At 38.6% G+C, this 23,940-nt stretch overlaps 1 protein-coding gene across 1 annotated transcript; it reads left to right on the forward strand.

Moving 5' to 3' along the window:
• Nucleotides 1-4,755: 4,755 nt before the first annotated feature.
• On the forward strand, nucleotides 4,756-5,163 carry LOC116505322 (protein FAM219B-like). Its single transcript, XM_032212489.1, has one exon. It carries the CDS (start codon nucleotides 4,756-4,758, stop codon nucleotides 5,110-5,112), a length of 357 nt encoding a protein of 118 aa, XP_032068380.1. The 3' UTR covers nucleotides 5,113-5,163.
• The last annotated feature ends 18,777 nt before the right edge of the window (nucleotides 5,164-23,940 follow it).

The raw sequence follows: 23,940 nt of genomic DNA on the forward strand, positions 1-23,940 counted from the left end.
GAATGACCTTTCATTCTCTGTGTGTTGAGTCTCAGGGCTGGATTAAACAATATGATCAATGTACCACAGACTAAATACCGGCTATGCATGGAGTCATTCATTGCCGTAATTATCCTGGAATGCCAAATGTGTGCACCAACAACCCTGTAATTGCGAAACAGGAGACTGGAGAAGAGTGATTAAGAATAGTTTTAGCAGCATTGTAAATCGATGCATTAGTGGTATTAAATTAATAGCTAGTTTAACAGTTTGTCCCATTCTATCATTACCTTAAGCTTTTGTGGTATCATTCCCTCATTAAACATTCTTGAAAAGGATTTTACTTGAGTTAGAGTCTTTAAATTACTATGCAATCAATCTACCTTTTTAATGAGTTTATTCCCATTTTTAAAGGTGTTAATTAAAATTGGCTAGGGGAGAGATGGATATAGTAAATGGATAAAGCAGTGACCAACTTGGAAGGTTAGAGATTTGCTGTCCTTAAGGATATTCACCTTGGGAGACCCACATTAATAGGAAAAACCTCCTGCCCAATAATACACCAAGAAAAAGTTCATTGTCTCAGGAACCTGAGCTATCTTGAATCGTAATTCTGTCCTCTAAATTCATGCCCCTATTCTCTGATAACCAAGGTGTACACACTTAATAAGAATCTGATTTAATATCTGAAATAGTCACGGATTTTGATCCTACAGCTGGGATTCCGTCTTCCTTCCCATCGCCCCTTATTGTTGGAGAACATATAAAATTAAAGGACATTGACAGGGGCTATAAAACTGAATATTTTTTTCAGGGGGGGGGGGAGGAATGAAAAGACTCCAAGCAAATTTAATTCACAGGCTGGGAAATGAAAATGTCATTGCCTCACTCTGAGGGTTAATCACTTTCTAATTTAAACTGGCAAATTTTATAATGACACTGTGAAATTAGCAGCATTTTATTGTGTTAATTATCTACAGGACACTACATCATTACTTCTAATAAATGTAAATGAGATTGTCTCTCCTAGGACTAGGACAATATAGAGACAAGGTGAATTTTTACTGGCTAAATCCTATTTACTTGATTCCAGGCAAATCTTGCCTTTGTCTTCTCTAAGCTAAACAATAAAAAGGCATCAAATGATTTATTGCACTGCATTGTGTTCTCTAGATCTGGTTCTCATTAAAGTGTCAATATTTTGAAGAAGTCAAATTTTGCCACAGGAGCAAGTTTCGTGCTGCATGTGCAAGTTTAAAAATATAAACTTATCAATAATTACATTTTTAGGGATAAGAAATAATAGTTTCAAACATCTTTATAATCTGCTCCTGCATTACAAAGCCAAAGTGTGTAAATACTGTTGAACAGACTGAAGCTTATGTCTGCCTAAGTAATTTTGCACAGCACAATATATATGTTGGTCAGCTCAAAGGATTAAAGCAGCGGTGTACAAACTTGGCAACTTTAAGACCCATGGACTTCAACGCCCAGAATTCCCCAGCAAGCCATGAATTCTAGGAGTTGAAGTCTGCAAGTCTTAACATTGCCAAGATTGGACACCCCTAATTTAAAGAGGGTGTTCTTGGGGTGTTTGTTAATTCACATATTCTGTTTTGATCTTAAATAAAACTCTTTTTGCATTAAATAAAGGATCTGTGGAAAGATATTAATTCTGTCATTGATTATCTCTGTGAGACAGGCAATTCCATTTTCACATTTTTTTTAAAAAAAAATCCATTCTAAAAAACCCCACATCCATGTTGGTTTTCAGTTTTCCCTAATGTATGGAGCTGTTGAACACCATTTCTCCTGTGAATAATTTTTAATGTAAGCTCCCCGAGCAATCATTTTTTAAATCTATATTTTCTAAATCACGAGCTTTGTTGCATACATTTCCTAAGTGCAGGCTTTTTATACTTATGTTTCCTAGAATTTTAGAGTTTGAAAGACAAGCCATTGCCTCCTCCTCAATGCAGGAAGCCAAATTAGAAAATCCCAACAGATGTTAACCTTTGGCATAAAAATATAAATTATAAATTGAATGAATGAAATGCATATCATGTGAAATAAGAATGCATGGCCTAAAAAAAAAAGACTAACATGCATACTTACTCTAGAACAAGAAGATAGAGGTCAAGGCACATATTACTGAACTATTGCACAATTATGTTTCCCAAACAAAGCTAAATATAAATTCGATCTAACAGCTTCAGTAACCCACAGAACACTGTTTGTAAGGGAGCTTTTGGTAGAGTCATACTTGACAGTTAAGTCAAAAGGGGATGGATGAATTAAAAGTAGTCCGAAATTGGGATTGGGAAGGAAATCAATCCATGTAGGAGAAGGAACTCCAGAATCAAAATCTCAAGAATGTGGTGGCAAAACAATTCTGTCCTGTTGGCAAGAAAACTGAATGGTAATGGCTGCACTATTTAGTGCCAGAGAGAAGTATCTGAACTATGATGGCAGCCACCTCCTTTTTAACATCTATAAATGAACAAAGGGGTAGAGCTTCAATTGCAATTGGAGAGACACTATGACAGGTCATGTTTTGATTTGACATTTACCCCTAACCCTCTCTTCCCTGTGTATGCTGTGGGTACCAAATGATGAGTGCCAGGATTTTGCTGGAAAAGAATGTTGAACTTTTAAGAATGGATATGGACGTGAGGGCATGGCTAGGGTAAAGTTCAAGGAACTCTGGTGCCTGATGTGCCAAATGTAAAGGAAGACTTCCTTATTTTGTAAGGACATATACATATAAGAAACATTGTGAGAAGCATGAAATAAGAACTCTAAACTGTGAAAGCAGAAATGAAACCTAGTAAGTTGACTATTTTACTGGTGGTTGAATTCAGGTATTGACAACCTGTGTAGAACTGAAGCAGACAAGACCCTAAAAAAGGAGATGCAAAGTTTAAGTTTGGGTACAGTTCAGTGAACGATGTGACCATAGCTTTTACAATAGGTGGCTATTTGGTAACCAGTGTTACGCAAATGCACAGCAGGGCATGTTGTAAAGCTGAAAGACACTGAAAAATCCAGTTGGAAACTTCAAGGCTTAGAAGGGTGCATGGTGCGCTCTTAACTTGGTTGTTTTCTTGCAGACATTTCATTATCCAAACTAAGTAATCGTATCAGTGTTAGTCTGTCAATTGTCACAATGTCTGTTCAATTGAAACTTGAGTTTTGTGAAGAGAATTTGTTCATTGCCTCAAGCACCATAGAAGTGAACTTCTGCAGCTTAACATCACTGGATAGACAATACAGAAGTTGGAGTCTACTCCAACCAGGATATTTTAAGGTACAGATTGTCAAATACACCATGAATTTTTGGGTCAAACATCCAGGTTAAACTTATGAAAACTAAGTAGAGTTGGTGTGTCTTCAGCTAGAATATAAGATAAATGTAAAGAATAGATTCACACTTAACCTACGTGAAAAACAACCTGTAGACTTACGGAAGGTGATAAGAGAGATATTGTGAAAAACTAAGGAGGAAAAAATAACAAAACCCTAAAGTTTGAGAGAAGAAAAGATCTTTGTGAACAGGCTATCACAATAGCTATGGAAATACAAAGGTGAAATCTTGGGCCCCAAGAAGAATAGATGCTGACTGAATGCAAACTGAAGAAAATCTTTTTCAAGCAAGAAAGGTCAAATAAAACATTTCAATCAAGAATGTCAACAAATGAGATAAGCTTTTTAAGCGATCAGATAATCTTACAAAAACAGAATGATAGAGAAATAATCGGTCAAACCTTTCCTAAATTACACCCAAAAATAAAAGTAATAATATGGTCATTAAAGGGACTGTTAAGTCAATAACTGATTTTCTGAATAAGTCAACTTTTAGGGTTTTTCTAAATGTCAAGAGTAATGAAGCCAGGTGTATTTCAGATGGCAGTGTGTTCCATCTGGATGGGAGCCATTACTGAGGAACAAGATATTTCTGGTTCCAACTTTTTGTCATATACAAGAAGAACTTCAGCTTCCCAACCTGAGATGTATACACTGAATGAGTAGGATCTACTTGAAGAATATGGTCCTAAGGGTACAAGATGGCATGGAAAGCTTTAAAGATCAAAAACAGAACTTTGAATTGTACCCAGAAGCCTGTTGTCACCAAATGCACAGCTGGCAACATTAGTGTTATAAAAAGTATTATTTAGTAACAATAGCAATATACTGCTTCGTAGTGTTTTACAACCCCCTCTAAATGGCTTACAAATGTCAGCATATTTCCTTCAACAATTTGGGTCCTCATTTCACCAATCCTGGAAGGATGGAAGGGCGAGTCTACCCTAAGTCGATCAGGATTGAACTGCTGGCAGTCGGCAGAATTAGCTTGCAATACTGCATTCTAACAACTGTGCCACTATGGCTCTTTTAAATAAAAGTAAATAGCAACTCACCACCAAGCAGACTGCTACATTCTGGACCTACGTAGGTTCCAAATAGATCTCAAAGTTTGTTCCATGCAGAACATATTGTACTTATCTAACCAGGAAATGCCAAGGGCATGATCATGTTGCCAGGATCTACTTGTCTGGGAAAGAGTACAGTCATGGCTCCAACCTGCTAGCCGTGATCTCAATCTTCTTGTCCAGCAGAAGCCATAAATCAAGGAGGATCTCCAAGTTTCAAACCTGATCTTTTGGGAAAGGCCTACACCCTCCAGAATTAGCACTGGAACAAAGAAATGGAAGTAAATTATTTTTAGACAAATGGTAATTCAATCTTGTTAGGATTTACTTTTCAGCTATGAAAGAGATGGCGAAGGCAATGTTACGGAAGAAGGGAGTGCTTTCAGGAGCAATCCGGCAACAGCCCAAACCGGGAGCTGTGAGGACGGTGAAATTCAACAAGGACTACACGACGCTGAGCCAGACCTCCGATGAAACTTTGGTGGCTCTTGATTCTGATAGCGATGACCTGGAATCGAGATATTCCTCTGGTTACTCCTCGGCCGAGGTCAACCAGGATCTCAGCTGGCAGTTGCTGCAGGACGGCTACCACCTGGATGAGATCCCTGACGACGAGGATCTTGATCTGATCCTCCCAAAGCCCATTTCATCCTCACCATGCTCCTGTTGCTTTGGCGACTCTGCCTCCTGCTCCATCCAATAGGAAGAAGCCTCGGAGGGCTGCTGCACTAATACGGGTCAAGAATTCAGCACTCCCCCCATCTTTGTTTTGGATCTCTGCTGAGGTCAAATCGGCCAGGGGGGGAGGGGGGCTAACCCTGGAGATCCAGCCCCTGGAAGGGCAAGGCAGTGTACTGTTGGCACCTTGCTCAAGAGCTGTATATTTGGGTTTCATTAGCATAATTACATTACTCTATCATAATGAAAGAATATATGGCTTTTCCCAACAGCTTTAATATAACAGTTAAATAGCAGGTAACAACAATAATTATAAGTTTGGTTTCCGATTTTATACGACCAGGATTCCTTCTGGAATGCAGCATTATATAAGTAAGTAAGTAACTTTTTCAGGAAAATGTATAACCAAGATAAAACTACTCAAGAATAATCATGACAAAGATCTAATAGAGGTAAATGAAGTTAAAAGAAAATGGAAAATCAATACTGAAATCCTATAAAAATAAGATTATGGATGTGGAATTTATGGAACAGCTTTATGACTGAGATATTAGAAAAGATTGGCACACACACTAAAGGAAATGTGAAGAATGTACGAATTGTTTTACCATTGCACTAATTCTCAATGCAAACATTTCTGCTTAACTTCTAATAATGAAGAGCAGAGAAACAGAAATGACTAATAAATAAGCAGGTTACAGAAAAGGGAGAGGGACACAATATCAGATACTGGAAAGAACAAGAAGAAAATTTACTTTGGCTTTATTAATTGATTACAGATCATGCCAGAATGAAAAGTTTATGAAGGCAGTGGCTATGTCACATATTATTCTTTATAGTGACAAAGGAGTTACTGTAAGAACTGAGTAACAGAGTAATTCAGAACAGGGAAGTAAATAAGAAAGACAGAGATGGATATTGCGTTCAAACCTGCTTAATTTATTAGTGACTCATATTACATGACCTGGCTCAGCTTTTTGAGTTGGCAGCAGTCACACAGACACACCATGAATAGATAAGAATCTGTATTGCAAATAGGAATGAAACCACTGATTGCCTGCAGCTAGTGAAGGTACAAATGACTTTTATGCCATCCGTGGTTTTGTTATTCTTTCTACCCATCCTTCCTATTAATTATTGGACTCCCTCCATGGTACCTGGTGACCTTGAGGCGGTTAACATCAGCACGGTATCTTGCCTGAGAATCCCTAGCTCTCACTCCAACAATACAATAGGTATAACAGGACTGAGAGAGATAATAACCTAAAATAGCTGTCCAAGCTAAAATTGTTAAAACGCTTGACAATTTGAGATGTCTAGTCAACACCACTTCGTTAGCCAAAAGCAAATGAGATGGAAAAGTAAATGAAAGTAAAAAATCGAATTGAAAAAAAAAATCTAGGTCAAAGTTAATATTCAGGAGACAAAGATGATGTCTATCAGCATGCCTGGTAAATTTACCATTGGCAGTGAATACATGCATTTAATGGATAATTTTGCTTCCATGCATCATCAGGAGTAGATGCAGAGAAGTAACATACTAGAAAACTAATTATAAAGAATAAGCTTTTGAAGAACAAATTTATCTTTTACTAAGGCAATTGTAGTGATTTGGATTTTATTCTCCCCAAAAATATGCCTAGAACCTTTCTGGAATGGACTCTGGAGGAATCCTAACTTCAGTGACAGCAAACATCAGATTGGTTAAGCAATTAATCGTAATGTAAGGTTGCAAATGGCATGAAAGAAGGAAGATCCCTTTAAGTGATGGATCTGGAAATGATTATTAAGAATATCAATCAAAGAAGAAGCAGTTCAACCATCCCAGAACATCAGCCCCTCTGTGCTGCCGTCCCCTCCCCAAATACTGAATGCTTCCTTAAGGAATTGATCAGCAAACATGCTGGAAATAGAATATAGTCATTATTTTACAGAAGAGCATTACTATATATTATAAGCAACTCTACAAAGATCATAGGGATGTGGAGGCTCAGTGGCTAAAACACTGAGCTTGTCGATCAGAAAGGTTGGCAGTTTGGTGGTTCGAATCCCTAGCACCGCATAATGGAGTGAGTTCCTGTTACTTGTTCCAGCTTCTGCCAACCTAGCAGTTCAAAAGCATGTAAAAATGCAAGTAGAAAAACAGGGAACACCTTTTTAGGTAACAGCGCTCCATGCACCTTCGGCATTTAGTCATGCTGGCCACATGACCACGGAGATGTCTTCAGACAGCATTGGCTCTTCGGCTTTGAAACGGAGATGAACACCAGCCTAGAGTTGGGAATGACTAGCACATATGTGTGAGGGGGACCTTTACCTTTACCTTACAAAAATCATGGCCTTGAAACCTGGCTAAGAAAACCCTGACCTAAATGAATCCTGATTAGTAATGGATTTAAATTCAATTATCTTTGGTTTCCTCTCTGAACTGATGTGTTATCAGTCATTCCACTTATTGACCGGAATAAGTAAGTTATTTTTTTGTCTCGTCTTTTCCCAGAATTGTTTTCTTCCTCCTCATCATTATGCAATGCTCAGACAAAGGCAAATTCACATGTTGCTTTTTTTAAAAAAAGCAAGTTCACCTTGATACAAAAGGAAGCCTGTCTGCACAGATTTCTAGATCAATAGATAATGCAGGATTGGAAATCCTATATGTATAGCCAAGCAACAATTCAGGACCTGCTTATGATCTTCTAGGACCTCTAATATGTTGCAGCATGAAACATTACCACCACCCACCTTTCTTGAAACTAAAGCTAGAACATACAGAACTCTTAATTGCACTGATAAAATTGTAATTATTGGTCATCAAAGGAATATGTACCTTCCAGAGAATCAGCGTTGGCTGCAAATTGGCACATCAAAGAGCAGGATTAGGTAGTTTTAATGGGTTTGTTTTTTTACCTAGATTGCTTGGATGTTGTGAGTTCAATGGAGAAGGCAGAAGCTTCCTGCATTTGTACATATCGGTGTGTTTGTGTATACAGTTCCTGATTCACAATATGAAGCTGAAATGGCTGCTGAAATTGTTCTACACAGGTGGAACAAACCCTCCCATAATGTTCCTAAGCAAACATGGGCATATCTACCTAGTCACTCAATACTAAGTTGGTCTCGAGGGAGACATTGCCTTTATTGTTTCTTATAACTCTCTTTCTGTAGGTATTATTAAATGATTTTGCTATTAATCAGCATGGGTGGTGATGTTTGCTGGATGCTTTGCAAGAGGTAATGGGGACTTCAACACAGGGAAACATGTAAACTAAATCGAGAGTCCCAAAAGAGCAAAATAAGGCAAGTGGGTGCCTGGGAATTTACCATGGCTGGATTTATTTGTCCATTATAAACCAAAAATGAATCAGTTCACAGGAAAATCATCCAAAGTAAAGGAGTCCTGACTCAGTAGAAGTGATCATAATTGGCCTTTGGGAAAAAAAACCCAGAGCAGGTAGGAGTTAGCGGTGGTGCTAATCTTAATGCCAGTTTTCATTCCAAAAGAAAGCCAAGAATAGGAAACAATTACCTGCGCTGTTTCACTGGAACAATTTAGGTGATTAAAGTTCCAAATGTGGTTAAGCACTTGGTGGAATTAAATGTAAACGAAAGAGCTAACATCTGCTGTAGTGTCTCAGCAGTATGCCACCGCAATCCCGAAGCAGGTTTGGGATCACTCCAGATGTATGCAATCAAAAAACAAAACAAAACAAAACAAAAAAGATCAAAGGAATATCCATTCTCGGAGACAACTTGGAAGTGCTTAATTTGTTTTTGCAAGAATACAGCTTGCTGACTAACAGAGCAATTAGGAAAGTGACTCAGAGGTTTCATAAAATGGAATATCTGATCTTAAATGCAGGACAAGCATCTTTTAATGTATAGGAACATTCAGTCTGGATCCACTCTGTATGCTATTGAAAACTTGTTAAATGCAATAGCAGAAATAATACTAGTTAAACTGCCTAGGGCAGCCTATTGGTAGGATAAAATGGAAAGGTTTAAGAAATAAAAATCATAGGCTCAAAAATCTTGAAAGTTAAATGGTGTAGATAGACCCAAAAAGTAATCATCTAATGCATATTATAATTAATGGGTATCAGTATTTTTCGGAGTATAAGACACACTTTTTCCCTCAAAAAAGAGGGTGAAAATCTGGGTGTGTCTTATACACTGAATACAGCATTTTTGGCCTTCCGAAACCCCATCCCCTTCACTAAAATGGCTGTGCATAGCCTTTAGAAGGCTTCCAGAGTGCTCCTGGTGGCTGGGGAAGGCAGAAATGAGCAGAAAATGGGCCATTTTTTTGCTCAATTTTGCCCCCTCCCCAGCATCCAGGAGCACTCTATAAGCCTCCTAAAGGCTATGCATGCCTCTTTTTTTTGACAAAAATGGGCCATTTTTGCGAGGTCTGCAGAGTGCAAAAACTTTTTTTTAAATTTGTCTCTTCAAAATCTTGGTGCATTTCATAATCTGAAAAATGGTGTAATTCTAATTTTACATTCAAAGCCACTCAATATGTGGCAATAAGATAAAAGAGATCCTTAGTTTTGGATCCAATGACACAGATCTAAAAAGATCTACCACACCCCAATTAACCTTACAATCTAAAATTAAATGGATATTGAGTGGAAATGTCTGGGACTGACCATGGTCCATTTCAGCCTTTCTGTAGCTCTTTAGAAAAACAAGGAAGAAAGAGCATGCAAAGTGCAGCTTCTGGGATTCCCTCCACCTCTTTCTAGCAGTGGGCACAGGAAGCATCTATATTTCCCTTTGTGTAACGAAATAATAAAAGGTCTCTATTTGTTTATAAGTGTTCTACTGCTTTCCCCTTGTGTTGTGTCTGTTTGTATCTGTATACACAATTGGAGAAGCAAAGAGTGAACTGCACACATGGAAGAAGGAAGAGGAAATGGAGCAGTTATCAACATTCTGAGCCCCTACCTTATTACTTTCCCCATAAGAAGTGGGGAAAGATCTCATTGGGGTGGGAAGAATAAAAAGAAGTTGATGAATATCTACAAAGTGTTTTAATCTCTCTCACACCCAGTATTAAAGGCAATGTTCCCTCTAAGATGCGTTGCTGCACGGCCACGCACATGGCAACAAAACACTGTGCAGCAGTTTCCAACTGCCACACCATGGTTTTTGTGAGACGCCTTCATGATAATAGGAGAGGAGAGGCAGCTTGCAGACAGCAATCAGTTCTAGGTCCACAAGGCAGAAAGTTGCTGAGAGAAGGGGTGTGGGGGTTGGGAAAAGGCATGGGACGGCCTCCCAGTAGCAGCTGCTCAGATTTGCTATTTGCCAGAGAGAGAGGGGGGGAGGGAGGGAGGGAGGGAGGGAGAGGGAGAGAGAGTATCCCTCCTTCCTTCAGCCCAACACTCTCGCTGGCATCCCAGCCACACAAGAAGGACTGCAAAGGGTCACCTCGAGTCTAGGGCAGCGAGTCATTTGATGGGAAAGTTGCCTCTTGGAAGGAATGACCCAGCTTGGCTCCTGCTTTGTCTCTCCTGCTTCATCTCTCCTGCCTCTTCGCTTCTCCGTTTGGTTGTTGGGCGGCAGATCGAAAGCAGGAGCCAAGCCGGGTCATTCATATCCCCCCCCTCTCTCTCTATGTGTGTGTGTGTGTGTGTGTGTGTGTGTGTGTGTGAGAGAGAGAGAGAGAGAGAGAGAGAGAGAGAGTTAGTTAGTTGGTGGGCGGACTTAGAACTTTGTTAAGTTTGTATCTCTGTGTGTTGTCTACATGTCTCCATGGGTGCAATTGTGCAAGCATTTTTTTCCTCTTTAAAAGAATTTTCTGATTTCTCCTCACCAAACCTCTAAGACTGAAAGAGTTAGAGTTGGAATATAAAGAGATTGTCAATTGTCATACTGTTAGATTGATGGGCAATTACGGACTATCTTGATTATATCCTCCTTAGAAAGAATATGCTACTGTATGGTTGAGAAAAAGATCAAACTTCATTCCATGGAAACCCAACAAAGATCATAGGGAGGGTTTCTTTCTACGATGGGCTTCTTGGGTCAACAGTGAATATCACTTATCAAAAATGTAGGCAGAAAATTAAGCAGGCAATAGGCAATTACAAAAAGGGAAGCCAACTTTCTGAATTCTGTTTCTTTGCACTTAGTGACTTATAAATAGACTAATGTTCTGAAAACCTGACCTAAATTACTATATATTTTAAATAGCTGTAAAGCTATGCTGAAAAAGTTGTCGTCAAGGTATTGTGATAAATTCAATAAAAAGAAGGGAATTCTTGATGAACTTAAGGAGAAATGAGAGTATTGGATAGTAAATGGACAAATAAAATTACCAATCAAAGAGACTATTTGCACCGCAGGGTTGAAATGAGTTGTTCTCTCTTCTTCTTTCCTCTTCCTCTCTTCTTTCTCTGTCTCTCTCATCCTTCTTTGTCTTTCTTCTCTTTCTCTCTCCTTTTTATTCTTCCATCACTTTCTTTCTCCTTCTCCCTTCTCTCTCCTCTTTCTCTCTTTCTGTCTCTCTCACCCTCTTTCTCTTTGTCTCTCTTTCTCTCTCCTTCTTTCCCACTCTTCTGCCACTTTCTCTCTCCTTCTCTGTCTCTTTCTGTCTCTCTTCCCTCTTTTTTCTTCCTCTCTTCCTCTCTCTTACTCTTTTATCACTTTCTCTCTACCATCCAACCTGTCCCCATACTTATCTTTGACTGATCATGTTTGCAATAATTTACCTTCTTTTCTAAATAGGTGCAGTTCCCTTACTGGATCCCTCGCTCACTCAAACACACACACACACACACACACACACACACACACACACACACACGAGAAACCATTTTTCTTCATTCCAATTTGGATCCTATAAATCAATTGCTCTGTGAAACATCTGTGAAAAAAAATCAGGTGCTCAGGGATGAAAATGTGCCGCTCAAACACTATACTTTTCCACTCACACTGAAAAAAAAAATAGAGGGAACATTGATTAAAGGTATACTAACAATTCTGAAAACATTGTTTTAAACTGGCGTTTAAATTTGTACCAGGCATATTTAATTAAAAGTAGACAAGTTGTGCCCCTATGGCCATTGTTTCAGAGATATTTTCTTAGCAAATTATAGGTTTCCTTCTCTAAATATAGAATGACAATGGGTAGGCAAAAAAGCAATGGTAGTGGGAATGACCTCCAGTTTCCTTCCAATGTCCCCATTGAATTATCTTGTAAGAAGCTGGAAGGGAACATCAGAAATCTTCTTTTCTTCCTTTCCTCTGTGTTTCTCCCCCTTCGTTTTCCTTGCCTTTCCTACCCTTTTTAGCAGGTAGTAGCCACTTCTGGGGGAGAAAAGGATTGCAAGACTCGCTGGGCAACTGTCATGAAAGTTCAAGTAGTCAGTAGCATTGAAACAACCACACTTTCCCCAAATTTCATTTCTTCAAGCGTCTTAGGTCCAATATTTTGTACTCATTGTATAAGTTAGCCCATTTGAGGTACCTTGATTCAAAAATTATTGTTCCATGATGAATTGTTTCACCCAGTTAAAGGTCATGACCACAAGAGTTGTACCAAGCTAAAGAGAGATATCCTTTGGTCTACTGACTTCTAATCACTATACTTATTCTTCCCAATCCAATAAAATATTGAATAGAAAATAAACAAATGAGGCAAATACTCTGTTTATCAGCAGGAAACCTCTTCAAATATGCAGCAAAATGAGACCAGAGATGCAAGGGTGAAATCCACTTGTCTTTGCTGCCAGTTCAGTAGCAATGTGAGTGCATATGCAGAGCATCAAAAATGGACGTATTGACGTCTGGGTGGGTGGGCGGAGCCTGCTACGGAGCACCTGCAAAGGTAAGCAAACAGCGAGAGGAGGGGGAATCCACTATGCCACGTAATTTAGATTAGCTAGAAAGCAGGAAATCCTGCTTTCTAGCTAATATAAATCATGTGTTACAGCTGATCGTTGGAAAAACTGGCTTTCCCAAACTGCTTTCATTTTTTCTACTACTGGATTGGGCAAACCGGTAGCATTTTTACTACCAGTTCAAGCGAACCAGCCCGAACTGGTAGAATTTCACCCCTGCATAAATGGGGACATAGCTGGAAATATGGCTTGAGGGTACAGCAGTAGAAAACCATAACTGTCATGGCTTCATTGGATCCTGGTTCAGAGGAGGAGGACTGAGTTGGAACCAGGACCATTCAATAGGGAGGACATAGTCCTCTCCAAACAAGTGAAGAGTCCAGGGGCTGAGGACGAGGCAGTCTGAGGGCTGTCTGGCAATGGATGGGGGGGCAACCAGATGGACAGCTGCCTACAAGAGTGGAGCAGCTGCAGGGAGCCAGCAGAGATGACTGGTTCCAAACCACCAACCCAATTTGTGGACAAGAAGAGCAGAGCAGAGAGAGGCACAGAGGAGGTCAATGAAGCTGCTTTTGAGGAAGAAACTCACCCCTCCTCTCAAGGAACACTTGGAAAGGGTGATTTGTTGGGAACACCTGCTCCTTTTAATGTGCTCCTTCCCAGCTTCCCTGGATCCTGTTCCTTGAACATGTTTTTGGACTCTTGTAGACTTGGACTTGGCTCTCTGTACTTTTGGACTGTGTTTTGGTTGCTGAAACTCTTGTTGCTATTATTACTTCCCTCTTGCCTTGTGGGTTGGCTGGGACTTAGTTTATGTATTCAGACTGAAGGAAAACTGAGGGCTGGGATGGAACTTCACCAGCACCATTGGTGGGTTGTTTGTCATTGTGATAAATGAGCAATAAACAGACCCTCCTTAACCTCTGCTTTGCCCTCATAACTTGGGTCAGAACAATGACAAAAGTAATAGCCAGCAACATAATTAGAGTAGCAGTTGACAAAGAAATATTAACAATGTGTGATTTCTTAAACTCATAGCTAGAAAGAAAATATAAGGCAAAATTGTGGAATAAAAGAAAAGTATGGCTTCCCTGAAGATATTCTCAAGTCACACACCATCATGCATGAAGATTCTTGATATCCTTGTCTACAATATATTGAGTGTACAAGCTGGTGAAATTTGGGGTCAGATGGAGACTTGATAAAATGCAGGACATCATCCCTGAATGAAGCTTCCACTACTGCTCCACATTTATCTTTAAAAGGAAGACCTTCAACCTAGAAGCCATACTCAGATTAGGTCTCAAAAAAGCTGAACCTATCATTTTAAGTGACCAGTATATAGAGTGATGATTCTAAAGCCTCTGGCATTTGCTTTCCATTATTTCCATGTTGAAAATTTATTAGTAAATCTCTCTGTTTTGTACAAGAGTGATGCAAAGAGATTAAAGTTAGCAGATTTCAACAAGGACTTGCCACATTTCACAACCTAATTATCAAACAAAAGTCAGAAGGAGGTAAATACTCAGCAGATCTTCCCCAATACATATAGTACTTTATTCCAGAACTAGAAGATTCCCAATAACTGGAGGAAGGGGTACAGATACTACTGACAGTATACCTGTATAGGAACATATACGATGGTGAATTCTTTGGTCATTCTTTCTGAGCATCTGGTTGTTCCTTTTACTGGATCCCTCAAGAACCTGGCCACATTTCCTGTGTTGAAACAATATTCATTGGTCAAGCCTGCCAGGTTCTTTAGGTAGAAGGAGAAGCAGAGATGTTCTCTTATCCTATGTTCAAGTAGCAAAATGCCTTGTGCTCAGAATTTTCAGTCCCTACAAATTCAATATTTTGTGGTCAACAGAAAAGCTAATAATCAAAAATCCAGGGGACACTTCAACAATACTAGCTAATGTAGTAATGCCAGAGAAGATTTCCTCTAAATTTTGCTCAGTATAAAACTACTTGTTTACGGCGAAATGAGTTGGGGGCTACTTTTAAAAGACTTTTAAGAACAGGAAGGGAACTATGAGAGCATATCATGGAGTGTTTGACTTAATTAAACATAAATCCACAAAAATGCAGGCACCACGGCCATGCTTAACATTAACTGAAAGAATTGTTTGAATAAGTATCTAGAAGGCTTGAAGGAAGAAAAGCTAAGGATCTATTTTACTTGGATTTTAGAAAATGCTTTTTGATACAATGCAGAATAGAAGGTTAATCCATAAAATGATAGTTAAACACACTAGGAAGTTGAATTGCTTGATTAGATTAAACAGTGACTTCTCAATTCAGTCTATAGAAGATAAAATAAAATATACAGTCCCCCTCCTTTTTTTTCCATGTCAGCACACACCACTTGGAGTCATGTCCTAATAATGATACAACTGGGTTAGAAGTACCATATGTGTGATAAGTGTCTTCAGGCTAATGGCAGGAAGTTTAACTATTTTGGCTCATAGTTTTAAGGTCTGTCACTGATGATCCAACAATTACAGAAATTACAGTCAACAACATTAAACCCACAGGGTCTAGTTTTAAGAACAATACAGCTTAGATGCCCTATGAGCATCTCATCCTTCTTTAATCATGAGAGTTTGAAGTCTTCTTTCCTTAATCACTTAGAAGCTTCAGTGTTCTTCAGTTTTCTTTATTTACTCAATGCCTGTCAGTTGTAGCCAGCTCTCAGAATCTCTGCTTCACTCCTAACCTTACCTTTGTTCCTAAAGGATGCTATTGCCTTATCTATAAGTAGTAGAACCATCTGCCAATCAGAAGGGAAAGAGGCAGAGTTGTCCATCCCAAATTGTCAATTACATTACTCATTTGTTTTTATCTGGATTAAGGAGGAGGGGATAAAACATCCAAATTATACTCTCGGGCTTCAGCACAACACAACCAAATACCTTCTTGGTATTCAGCAAAGTTTATCTTTATGATGTCTGCTTCTTGTCTGATTTTTGCCTTTTGGGAGACCAAAGCTTATTTACTATCTATTCACACTGAGAACACAGAGTATTCTGTTACATTGGAATGTTATCTTAAGTGTTGAAACATCTGAGGAATTTTGAGTACGTTATTATCATCTAATGTATTTATTTTACAAAATGTGTAGGCTGTCTCGATGGTAGACTCCAGGTGGCTTACAACTAGGTCAATAGCATAACTCTAAATAAGGCAGAATTCAGTCATTCTCATCTCAAGCATAGCTAAATCTCAGCATCAGTGGGAAAACCATTGCAACAAGAAGACTCCCATAATGAACACCAGATGACACAATTGTAGTTCAGAACGTGAGGGAAACATTTGTTCCCCCAAAGCCTCTGTAGAACAGAAGTGTTTTAAAGTGTTAGCAAAAAGGGAACTTTCTCATTTTGGGATACAAAATGTTCCATAGAGTAGAGGCTATACCAGAAAAGGTTCACTTCACTTAGAAAAGGATCCTTTTCACTAGCTTCTCTAGAAGGTAGAAACTCACAGCATGAGTTTTCTGCTAGTTTATATTGTCAGGCATATTTTATAAGCAGTAGTTTGTCTTGTAAGTACCCAGGATAGAGGTTTTATGTGTGTGTGTCTATGTGCATAGTCAACTCATAGTGACTGCCTGGACTAACCCTTGCAGTTTTCTTGACAGGATTTCAGAAGTGGTTTGCTGTTACCATCTCCCAAGAGCTGAGATAGAGGGCCCAAGGTCACCCACCTGTCTTCATGTCTAAGGCAGACTAGAACTCATAGTCTCCTGTTTCTAGCCTGATGCCTTAACCATTCTATTGAACTGACTCTCTTTAGAGGTCTTTCAGAAGTAGCTTTTCATTGTTTCCTTTCTAGGGCTGAGAGACAGTGACTGGACTAGGGTCATTCAGTTGGCTTTTTGTGCCGATGGTGGGATCAGCGGTGAAATGCCCCAAAGTCTGCTACTGGTTTGGTGAGTCTCCTACTGAACACATCCATGCAGTGCTAAAAAAGGAACATTTTGAAGCCTTCCGAACCTGCAAAGGTAAGTAGAACAGTGAGGCATGGTGGAATCCACTGTGTCACGCGATTCAGATTAGCTAGAAAGCAGGAAATCCAACGATTCTAGCTAATATAAATCATGCGTCACAGCTGATCGTTGGAAATACCGGTTCGCCCAAACCAGTAGCATTTTTTACTCCTAGTTTGGGCAAAATGGTCCAAACTGGTAGCATTTCACCCCGTCTTTGGATTTCTAGCCTACACCAACCTGGCTCTGTTGTTGTGTTCTTACAAGCAGATATACTAAGTTACATAATTATGAAATCTCTAATTTATGTGAAAGCAAAAAGATTTTATACCCAGTAAGCAAATAATATACACAGGAAAGAGAAAGAATATTTAGCATATCACATTTAAGTGTAGTCCTGTCACAAATATTAAAATTACTGGCAATATTTTGCTGTGTATTAAATTGGAGTTAGGGTTAAAATGCTTTTAATTCCGTCTCCACTTCTTCCCTCCCCAAAAAGATTACAGATTTGAACAAAAGATATGCAAGTAGATATTTAAAGTATAAATACAAAAATAGGTGGAGATTGCAATTATTAATAAGAATATCAACAAAATGTCTTTAAATGCAATAAAGTAGATGTGGAACTGGCTAACCATGGAAATAATTTTGGAATTTTCTTAGGTAACTCAGTCAAAATATCTGAATAGTGGAGGTAAAAAAGACAATTTGAAAATGAAAATAATGTCAATATGCTATGACCCCATTTCAACTACTCGATTCAGCTTTAGTAAAATAATATTGGAGATTAGGAAAGGATGCAGAGAAGTGCAACCCAAAGGATTGTGTGGCTAAAGTAGCTTTTCTGTGTAGAAAAGTTACAGAATCCAGAGTTTTTTAATTGATTAAGAGGAGAGGAGAGTAAAAAGGATGAATATGATAGAAAAAAGAAAGTCCTATCTCAAAATGCTAAAATCTATGGTCACCCAATGCAGCTAAACAGTGGGAAATTTAAAATGGACAAAGGATATTGTTTCTTCATATAACAGTGAAATTAAGGAAGTCAAAGATGAGGTATGGGAGGGGTTTGATCAATTGATGGAGTATACAGCCATTAATAACCATTAATGAGAATGGTTATACTTATTAGACCCTGTGCAATTTATATCAACTGATGGAAAATGCTATTGTGTTCATATGTGCTCATATCCTGCTTTGCTAGGTTTCTTGAAGAACAAAAACATTCAAATAGACAATTGGGGTGATTCAACAGGATTATTCTGAACTTTATTCCACTCGTTTTAGTTTGTTATCTTTTACAAGAATGAAAAGGTTTTAATTCTTGGTTCTTTAATCAGCACTCCATCTTTTCTTTTGATAATATGAAATGATTGTGCCAATAATGAGTAGGGTCAATTTAATTATAACTTTTTCCACTGCATTGGTACTTAGCTCCCTAGTAATTAATTGCCCTCCTTGGAAAATATAATATAAACTTAATAGAGTTCAAAGACTGGAAGCATTTAAAAAAAACCTAATAAAATATTCTGGCAACAAAATATTAGTCATAAATCTTAAATCATAAATCTTACATCAGAATATGACCTGTAAAATAAGGGGAAAGGGAGTAACTTTTTCCTGGATTGCAATAATTTATCAGATTTCAGATTGTGATTTTTTCCACAGAATTGCTATCAATCCAGAATAATTCCTTCTTCAGATTTCTAGAGGCATAATCCAGTCAAAATTAAATCCTTTCAAATTCACTGATTAACCATTGAGTTCAGCAGAAATAAGAATTTTTAGCTTCGAGGTAAAATTATGTTTATTTCAAATTGAAAAGATGTCCTATGTATTGGTGAACTTGATATTTATAGACAAAATGTTCATAACTTATAAACAATGAACCAAAAGCCATATGTAGATGGAACATAATTTAGCTTCCATTAAAGATATGGAAAGACAAGTTTCTATTGAACATCACATACTGTGATTAAAGATAAAAATACAAAAGAAACAACAGCAAAGTGGTATTCTTTCTCTTTCTGCCACATATATATATATTGGCAAACATGCCCTTGTTTGATATGAGATACGTATAGTTTTATTCATTTCAGCTATCTTTGCCCAGGGCAAAAACATGTTCTTAATAATTTAGTCTTACAGATAACTCAGAATCATCATATCAGAGCTTTTGCCTTAAAGCAAAGCTTTTCATGACCTGAACTTCACATTGCAGCTTTAAAATTAATGACCATGGGAGCAGAAATCCATTTCAAATCTCCCCGCCCCTCCCTAGACAATATGTTTATATCTATAGATCAGGCCATAGGGACTTAGATTTATCATTTTTCTTACTTGCCAAAGATTGGGAAAGATGAAGCTCAGCTGCCTGTGACTAAGAGCTCGTGAACAGTTCTTTTGAGCTCACTTGGCTGCCAGTCTTCCTAATGTGAAAAGTAAATTACTTCTCATTTGATAGCTAGGTTCAGTCACACCGCAATCATCATCAGCTATCATCTACAAGCACCCTGCTCCCTGTACATGCTTTATGCAAAGTTTCTTTGATTAGATCCTTCTTCCTCTGTGGTCAAGGATAAAAGTTGGGACTCAGAACATATTCCAGCAGCCTCCAAAAAGAATAAAGCAATCAACGTAAGCTTGCTTCCAAAGATGCTACTGTTTAATACAAGCCACTTTATCTTTGGCAGGAGTACTTATCAATGTGTATTACCCTTCCAAAAGTTCATTTGCAGGACCCGGGCCCATCTGAAGCCAGAACTTGTTTGAAAAGGTAGTGTCATGCCCCCGTCGGAGCCTAAATCTGTGGAGGATGAGCCAGAGACAACAGAGATCAAGGGGGTGGCTTCATTGGTGTCAGAGGAATGTGGGGAGGAGCAGCCCAGGGCTCCAGAGGATTGGGACAGCTTATTAGCAGGGAGGAACGGGGGCAAGATGACCGATAGAGGGCAAGCAGTGGACATAAGGAGCAACAGAGCTCAGGTGATGAGCAAGGATCACCCCCTCCTGATCCCCGAGCACAGAGAGTAAAGATAAGATGGGAGCAGCACAGGCCAACCCAATGACTCAGGAGGAAATTGCCCCGCCATTCTTCACAAGGCATACCTGGGAACTGAGATTCAAGGAGATGCTGTGGGGAGGGGTGTTTGTCGGGATTGATAGAGCTTGGTGTGCTGCTACAGATATTTGGAATTTGCAGGACAGGTTGTTTCTTCCTTCCTTTGTGGACTCAGTGCCTTGTTCTTGACTTTGTTTGTTCCTTGTTTCATGGACTCCTTGTTTGTTCCTTGTTGCATGGACTCATTGTTCCTTTGTTTTGCTGGATTGTGGGCAGCAAGACTGTGGTGTGTGCGCCCTTTGCTCTGGGACTTGCCAAAATGCAGAAGTATTTGGGGGAAAATTTGAAGCATTAAAGGTGAGGTTGAACTCTCAGATAGCTGTGTGACCTTGGTGCCTTGTCCCAGGTCATTACAGGTGGGATGGGAGAGACCTGCAGAGCTATACTTCTCAGAGAAATGAAGAAAATCATTTTTTTAAAAAATATATACTTTAGCCATCCCCTCTCTGCCCTTAAATGTATTTCTGTTTGATTCTTACTGGAAATCAGATGGTGCCCTGAAGCAATAGGATTCTGTTTGTTTTTGCACAGCTGCCTTTTCAGGTCCTTCTGTACGTGTAAATAAATGGTCTTTACAAGATCACTTTGGCAATAAAATAGATCTTGTAAAACAGTCTAAGCCTACAGTGTACAGACCTTGTAAACGCTAAGAGGTCAGGAAGCAGATATAGTGCCGAGCTAAGAATTTAGCCAAAGAGGCAGGAAAAGAAAAAAGCAGGATGTTAGGTGAGCTTTCCATCTGTATGGGGTTTGAAAAAAATGAAGACGCAGATGAAAATTGGAGGTCTGGATCCAGGGGGGATTGTTTAATCATGGTCACTGAATAAAAGAAAATTGATTCATGCACAAAGTTAAATCATAAACCGTATCTTGTGAACTACAGTGACTGGGTTCACATATCACACAAAGATATTAAGGTATAAATTATTATAATGGTAATGTGTTTTGTGAAAGCAGCCACCAGCTTCAAACAGGATGTCTATTATTTGAATTCATTCAGAATAAATGCTGTCCTCCCTGTTTTGGAAGTAATACTGTACTTTATACTGTTTTTAATAATATGCATATTGATATGCATACATATTATATATAGCATTATATGTATGTATGTATGTATGTATGTATATATATATATATATATATATATATATATATATATATACATACATATATATATATATATATATATATATATATATACACACATATATATATATATATATACATATATATATATATGTGTGTGTGTGTGTGTGTGTGTGTGTGTGTGTGTGTGTGTCTGTCTGTCTGTCTGTCTGTCTGTCTGTCTGTCTGTGTGCTGGTCTTGTTGTATTCAGGTCTTTTCCATTTTTTTGGTCAGTGTTGAAGGCTGTCTTGATATTGTGTTTGTGGAGAATTTTGCTGATTTTATCTGTGGTGCCTTTGATGTAAGGGAGGAGGGTGATGCCGTTGTCCTGTTCTGTATCTCGGTTCTTGGGGGAATCTCTCTTTGAATTAGGTTGGTAATTGTTTTTCTTTGGAATCCATTGGAGATTAATATGTTTATGAGAGTGTATTAATTGCCAACGGATTCCAAAGAAAAACAATTACCAACCTAACCCAAAGGGAGACTCCCCCCAAGAACCAAGACACAGAACAAGACTACGGCATTGCCCTCCTCCCTTACATCAAAGGCACCACAGATAAAATCAGCAAAATTCTCCACAAACACAATATCAAGACAGCCTTCAACACTGACCAAAAAATAGTCAACATCTTAAGAAACCCCAAAGACGAAATTCAACTAAAAAACCAAGGAGTCTACGAAATACCATGCAAAATCTGCCCTGCCACATACATAGGACAAACGAATAGGAGAATAAATGCAAGCATCACAGAACACAAGAATGCAGTAAGAAAAAAAAAACACTTCCTCCCTTTTCCAGCACCTTAAAACTACAGGACATGAAATTAATTTTGAAGGAACCAGATTAATCTCCAAAGCAGAACACTTCAACAAGAGAATAATTATGGAAGCTATCGAAATAGAGAAACACCCCCACAAGATGAATAAACGTGGCGATACCTCCTGCCTACCAGACATCTGGAAACCAGCCCTAATCAACAAACGAGCCCCACCCACCACACAGGCCATTACAACACAAAACAACAATAGACACACAGCCAGCACCGATTAGCACCAAACTACCAATCATGATACAACCACACAACCATCATTCCACTTACTGAAACAAAGTCAGCACTCCACACCCACCCACCAAGTTTTATAAGATGGCAGCTCCGATTATATATCAATCTTACACAGGAAAAGACCCAAATACAACAAGACCAGCATATCTACACCTGTGAAAATCTACACACACACACACACACACACACACATGTTTGTGTGTGTATGTATGTATGTAAGTATATATGTACAGCATATGCATATGCATATTCTGTAATGTGCAGATTTTTATAGGCACAGTTTAAAACAGCCACTGCAAAATTCAGAATAGTGCAAATATTAGTTCCTTTGCTTTATTGTTTTGATGTAGTTTTCATTTTTATCTTGTTGATATTATATGAGTGAAGTTGGTTTATTGTTGATGTTTTAATTCAGCTGTTAACTATCAGAGGAATCATTGTGATGTAAAACAATCAGTTAATCATTATTACTAGATAATTGCCTCCCGCATTGTACAAGTTTGCATTAAATGTGCAGCCAATTTCTTCACACTTTGATAGAGGAGCAGCTGGAATAACTCATGTCATCATCTTAGAGGTTCTTGTATGGCTGTACACCCCATGAATCAGTAATGGTTTGCAAATAATTTTACTACCGGTTCGGGCATGCTGCCTGTGTGCGCTAGTGTACAACGCTTCTGCACATGAGCAGAAGCATCCGGGCGGGTGGGGAGGGCCTCCCACTGCTGCTACTACTGGTTCGGTTGAACAGGGCCAAACCAGGAGCAACCTACTACTGCCCTGATTAGCTCACAAATACAAGACCAGTTTGATCCTATCAATTGGTTATGAAAGAAGTAACATTGTGAAGAATAATCCAATCCAGCTTCTAGTTTTTGGAAGACTGCAGGACGATAGGAAAACAAAACAAAGCTTCTGTGTAACCATGGAACCAAAGATCCCAAGATGTTGATCAACTTATTCCAAAGAAGAACAAGATATCAAGATGAAGCCTAGGCCAATATATTGCGTTCCATTATGGAGGTCTGACCTATTCTGAATGATCCTGGGTACAATATTCATTAGAACCTCCCTTCCCTCTCAAAAAGTGTAATTTTTATCTCTGGGGGGGGGAACCATTGAAATCAATACTTTATATAGAACATGTGGAGAAACCTGGATGTCCTTGGAATTAAACTTGCTAATTTTATTGTTTCAGATTAAACATATTAAGCCAGGAAGATTATTGGGCTACATGGCGGGGGGGAGGAAAATTCTATTATTACAACAGATCACTAAGTTACTTGCAATAATTTATTTATAGTTAAAATAGTATTTAATTATAACTAAATTATAACTCTAAATGGCCTGGAATCACCCCTCCCCCCCAAAAAAAGTAAGGTGGTTTTTCATTACTAGGAATTTGTCAGGCATGAAAGACCAGGCCAGCATGTGAAGGTTCAATTAAACTGATTTATTGCGAAAAGCCTATGCGCAATAATCTTCTCAACCGATGATCAGCACCTGCTTAGATTTAGATAAGGGCACTCAAGGAGGGCTGGACATAGTTTGCTTGTGGCTATATAGGGACTCTAGGCTGATCCCTCTTTTCACTCCACCCCATGTTCTGTCATTCCTTCCCAAAGAATTAGACTAAAGCTAACTGAATATGTATTACAGATATTATATATTACTGTATTCTGTCCAATATTTTGTGCTTTTTTAAGT

The sequence above is a fragment of the Thamnophis elegans genome, chromosome 3 (assembly GCF_009769535.1).
Source record: "Thamnophis elegans isolate rThaEle1 chromosome 3, rThaEle1.pri, whole genome shotgun sequence".
Lineage (NCBI taxonomy): Eukaryota > Metazoa > Chordata > Lepidosauria > Squamata > Colubridae > Thamnophis > Thamnophis elegans.

What these genes read in the sequence shown, in the direction of transcription:
- LOC116505322 (XM_032212489.1), top strand. Translation starts at nt 4,756, where the DNA reads ATGGCGAAGGCAATGTTACGGAAGAAGGGAGTGCTTTCAGGAGCAATC.